General features: G+C 26.9%; 4 protein-coding genes across 4 annotated transcripts; 1 reads left to right on the top strand and 3 right to left on the bottom strand.

Moving 5' to 3' along the window:
• Positions 1 to 332: 332 nt before the first annotated feature.
• LOC116424754 (5,10-methylenetetrahydrofolate reductase) lies at positions 333 to 1,909 on the bottom strand. Its single transcript, XM_031971556.2, has 5 exons — positions 1,543 to 1,909; positions 1,244 to 1,464; positions 973 to 1,133; positions 580 to 902; positions 333 to 517 (listed from the first exon to the last, which is right to left on the bottom strand). The coding sequence occupies exons 1-5, from the start codon at positions 1,857 to 1,859 to the stop codon at positions 469 to 471; spliced, it is 1,071 nt and encodes a 356-aa protein (XP_031827416.1). The 5' UTR covers positions 1,860 to 1,909; the 3' UTR covers positions 333 to 468.
• Positions 1,910 to 1,983: 74 nt separating this feature from the next.
• LOC143174529 (phosphatidylinositol N-acetylglucosaminyltransferase subunit P-like) lies at positions 1,984 to 2,404 on the bottom strand. The gene has a single exon (XM_076367795.1). It carries the CDS (start codon positions 2,402 to 2,404, stop codon positions 2,021 to 2,023), a length of 384 nt encoding a protein of 127 aa, XP_076223910.1. The 3' UTR covers positions 1,984 to 2,020.
• On the bottom strand, positions 2,308 to 3,016 carry LOC116424746 (phosphatidylinositol glycan anchor biosynthesis class P). Its single transcript, XM_031971548.2, has 3 exons — positions 2,866 to 3,016; positions 2,660 to 2,788; positions 2,308 to 2,580 (listed from the first exon to the last, which is right to left on the bottom strand). Exons 1-3 carry the CDS (start codon positions 2,880 to 2,882, stop codon positions 2,454 to 2,456), a joined length of 273 nt encoding a protein of 90 aa, XP_031827408.1. The 5' UTR covers positions 2,883 to 3,016; the 3' UTR covers positions 2,308 to 2,453.
• Positions 3,017 to 3,254: 238 nt separating this feature from the next.
• LOC116424747 (transcription elongation factor 1 homolog) lies at positions 3,255 to 4,024 on the top strand. Its single transcript, XM_031971549.2, has 2 exons — positions 3,255 to 3,405; positions 3,472 to 4,024. Exons 1-2 carry the CDS (start codon positions 3,290 to 3,292, stop codon positions 3,602 to 3,604), a joined length of 249 nt encoding a protein of 82 aa, XP_031827409.1. The 5' UTR covers positions 3,255 to 3,289; the 3' UTR covers positions 3,605 to 4,024.
• The last annotated feature ends 281 nt before the right edge of the window (positions 4,025 to 4,305 follow it).

Here is a 4,305-nt window from a genome sequence, read left to right as displayed (position 1 = left end):
ACCGACGGCGCATGCGCATAACAGCAAGTACTTCTCAAAGGATCATCTGTATCGAGAAATCTACCACGTTACGTCCGCGAGAGGTCCAAAACAGTTTTTCCGAAAATTCTGATTAAACAACAATTCTAAAGTACAGCAAACAAATGTTTTCTTATCCGAAAACAATTTCTGTAGCCGAGGTTTCGAGTTCATCGAAAATTTCAGTGGATACCTCGTGCCATTCATACGAGCAAATCGAATATTTTGATGTTTCAGTTGTGTTCTAATATAGGGGATTTTAACTATTGGCAATTACTGTTTAATTTGGCGCGTAATACGATTTCATTGCAATTTTGTTTATTGGTTTAGTGTACTAAATGTGAAGTACAAAAATTATAATAATTACAATCTTTTTCTTAATATCATATTTTTATATTCATATTATTTTCGTTGTATTATATTCATCAAACTCTTTTCATTTTTGAACAATTATTGAAACATATCCAGTTTCTTGCATATTTCTGATGATAATGATGGTCTACAATTTACAAACAAATTAACACGTCCTCTCGTATATACTATTAAAATCTGAAAAATTACCTGTTTAATGTGAACAAGTGAAAACCACAAGTAGTTCCGCTTGAAATGACATCTTTAATAATGCTTGTAACTAATTGTACTCCATAATCGTGTACTTTATTGTCATCATTCTTTATAGGTTGTAAAGTCTTTAGAATATCTTCTGGTATCTTGATATTACAAACTTTTATCATTTTTTCCAGACAGGCATAGTTAGGAATTGGTAAAATACCAGGAATGATTGGTACATTAATTCCATTTGCCTTACAATCATTTACAAATTTTATGAAAACATTGGCATCAAAAATTATTTGGGTTATGATAAGGTCAGCACCTGCATTAACCTTTAAATTACATTAACATTGATCTTGATATATATGTATATTGGAATAACAGTTTAATTAAAATAATTACTTTTTCTTTTAAATATAATAAATCCAATTCTTTGGATGGAGATTCTGGGTGCATTTCTGGATACCCAGCAACACATATACAAAATATATTACCAAATTCATTTCTTATAAAACGCACTAAATCTACAGCGTATGGAAAATCTTTATTCGGGATCTTAGGGTCTGAAATTTCGTTTTTATTGAATTAAAAATTAAATGTAAATATTTAAGAAATATTAAATTTTTTTTAATTACAAAATTGTAAATGTAAATAATTTTATATAAATATTTACCTCCCCGTAATACAAAAATATTAATCACACCAATATCTAATGCTTTCTTTAGAATAAGCAATACATCGGTCCGAGTTAAATAGTTTATAGTTAAATGGAGGATTACATTGTTTGGAAATTGCTCAAGCACATTTAAAGATAAATAATTGTCTGTCAAATCTTTCGTATGCCATGTTAATGCATAAAACAGAGGATGATACTTATTCATCTCTGTGAAAAAGCTTTCAACCAAAAATTTTTAACAATATAAATACGATAATATATTAGACAATGTTTAGTATACATATGTATATACTTACCTTTGATAAAAGTCATTATTTTTTGTAGGTGAAACTTCAAAACTACAAAATATGTTTTTTTCGATAAATGCGGCTTTTAATGACGTTCTTAAATTAACAATTTTATCTTCAGTATTTCTGGACGAAAAACAATTCATAACCTTACTGCATTTATTGGCACCAACCGCATTTTGCTCCATTTTATTTTCCAAAATGAATTCACTCATTGCATGCTTATAAAAGTCACTGTGAACGATTATATACGCACTTTTTCTTATTCTTTGAGCCATATAAGGAAAATTTTGATAATATCGAGTTACGCAATGCGTGAAATTCATAATCTATTCGTTATGATAATACTTATTTAAAATATAGCTGGAATCAAATATATGGTAAAACTATTTTTTTTGTCCAAAAAATATTTAATTCGAATGAAATTATTATATTTTAATTAAAATTAAATTCTTTTATTATACTGTTTTATTTTTTGTACAATTTATCATTTCTTTCTTGGTAAATATAATTTTCTGCACACTTCAGTTATTGGAATATCATATACAGGAGATACACCACCCGGAACTGTTTCTTTTTTTGGACGCGAATGTTTATCCATAATAGTTCTAACATCATTTATATCTGGTGTCATAGATAAATTTATGGCTGGATAAATGATGAATGCAAAAGTTGCTAGAGCTGTTAAGGCCCAAATAGGAATTGCTATTGCCCAATATTTAGAAGGCCAATATGTTAATCCAAAAGTATGTAAAATTTGGTCTGGAACTATTGCCCATACTAAATACAAAAAAAAAAGCATATTTGAACCTATATACAAAGCATATCCATAAACAGATCTTGGTCCATATGGAGCAGGAGTATGTACCATTTTATATAATATTACATATAACAGTTAAAAAATGCTATAGAACATTTATTTAATAATAATCAAAAGTTGGCATAGGTGGGCCGAATCGTTGAATAGTTTCTGTTACTAAAATTAAATTATCAAAAAATGATGTCAATGCCACTCGAACTTTCCTTGCTTCTGTTCCTGAAATTACTCTACAAAAAATGATATACATTAATGTCATAAATATACCACAGCAATTGAATAATAACAATTTAATATCTATAGACTTACAGTTGTAATAAATTATTATCTAATGTAAGTTCTTTTGAAACACTACCCCTTGAAGGTTCCTTATCAACTCTAAGTACTTGATAAGCAATTTCTGCTTCCCTTAGTGATGGGAAGGGTATAGACAAATTTCTATTCAATATATAAGGTTATTTGTATATTTTTGAGAAATAAATATGATATCAAGAATTGTTTTTGTCAAAGGATACACATTTACCGTACTCATGGTATCATAATTATAAAAATAAATATGTTTGATTCTGAATTTATAAATATTGTGTTGTTGTTCACACGTGTGTTTCAATTGTATTTACATAACCAAACTTGCACAACTTATATATTCAGTTTATTACTTAGATTGTATGAATAGAACGATTAAGTTTAAAACTTCGAGTAATTTTCAAAAACAAACAATTATAACTTTTGAATTAGTTTAGTGTTCCATTTGTAAACAATGTGTGCCTGAATATCTATAAACACTGCTAGTAATTTTTTGCGAACTCCACTACTTGTATCCAATGATTGTACGGAACAGTTCACAACATAAATAGTACTAAAGCTTGATATGGGTTGTATGTTTTAAATGATAACTTTTTAATAAAAAATCGCGTAATTTGACATACCTAAGGTACAATGGGACGAAGAAAAAGTAAACGAAAGCCTCCAAGTAAAAAAAAAGCTATTCAACCTTTAGATACCCAATTTAATTGTCCATTTTGCAATCATGAAAAATCATGCGAGGTTAAGATGTACGTATACTTATTAAATGTAAATATAAGCCGTAACAAATTTTATTGTTTAATCTTCATTTTCAGGGATAAACCAAGAAATACAGCAAGAATTACTTGTAGAGTATGCTTAGAAGATTTTCAAACTACAATAAATTTACTTTCTGAGCCACTAGATGTATATAATGATTGGATTGATGCATGTGAGAGTGCAAATTGAACTTTTATTACCACTGTATGTGATACATACAAGGCTGTCAGACATTACGTTTTCTTTTATTGACATGCCAGCATTCCGCAATATGAACTAACATCAAACGTATGTGCAATGTGAAAACAACAATTCTATGTCATCTATATGTCTATATTTTTTTTAGTTTAGAGTAATAGAATTCTATACAAATTAAATACGAATTTGTATTGATTTTAGTCATAATATTCATATAGGTATATTAAATGTCTATCATACTTAGTCATTAAGTATATTTATGAATGTATGCTTATAAAGCTTTTAAGAAAAGTTGTAAAATTATTATAATCAGCATAATATTTATACAAAAAATGGAAACATAATATTTTGTACTTGTACTTTTATTAAAATAACTGTTTTATCATTATAAAATAAACATTATAAATAAAACAGTTTTTATGATGTTATACCATAAACATTGAGTATATTTATATAGACTTGATTGTGATTAATCAAAATGAAATTAAATTACATAAAATGTAATATATAAGTATTGAGTTTTGAAACTATTTTTAAAAGCATAATAAATTACAACCTGTAATCTGTAATATTACATATGGAAAGTTACAAAATTAATTTTTATATAAAAATACTTTTAATTTTTAAACAAACTTTCTATATATTCTAATTCTACGTTTGTAGCTGTTTAAATACAATTATTTTATTTGCAT

This window comes from Nomia melanderi, chromosome 5, assembly GCF_051020985.1.
Source record: "Nomia melanderi isolate GNS246 chromosome 5, iyNomMela1, whole genome shotgun sequence".
NCBI lineage: Eukaryota > Metazoa > Arthropoda > Insecta > Hymenoptera > Halictidae > Nomia > Nomia melanderi.
This window is presented reverse-complemented; position numbering and strand designations above follow the sequence as displayed.

Coding starts and splice junctions, on each gene's coding strand:
- LOC116424746 (XM_031971548.2), bottom strand. Junction 2,581..2,659: donor GATAATAATTTATTACAACT/GTAAGTCTATAG, acceptor CATTTTTTGTAG/AGTAATTTCAGGAACAGAAG.
- LOC143174529 (XM_076367795.1), bottom strand. CDS start 2,404: ATGGTACATACTCCTGCTCCATATGGACCAAGATCTGTTTATGGATAT.
- LOC116424747 (XM_031971549.2), top strand. CDS start 3,290: ATGGGACGAAGAAAAAGTAAACGAAAGCCTCCAAGTAAAAAAAAAGCT. Junction 3,406..3,471: donor AAATCATGCGAGGTTAAGAT/GTACGTATACTT, acceptor CTTCATTTTCAG/GGATAAACCAAGAAATACAG.
- LOC116424754 (XM_031971556.2), bottom strand. CDS start 1,859: ATGAATTTCACGCATTGCGTAACTCGATATTATCAAAATTTTCCTTAT. Junction 1,465..1,542: donor AATAATGACTTTTATCAAAG/GTAAGTATATAC, acceptor TTTGGTTGAAAG/CTTTTTCACAGAGATGAATA. Junction 903..972: donor TATTATATTTAAAAGAAAAA/GTAATTATTTTA, acceptor TGTAATTTAAAG/GTTAATGCAGGTGCTGACCT.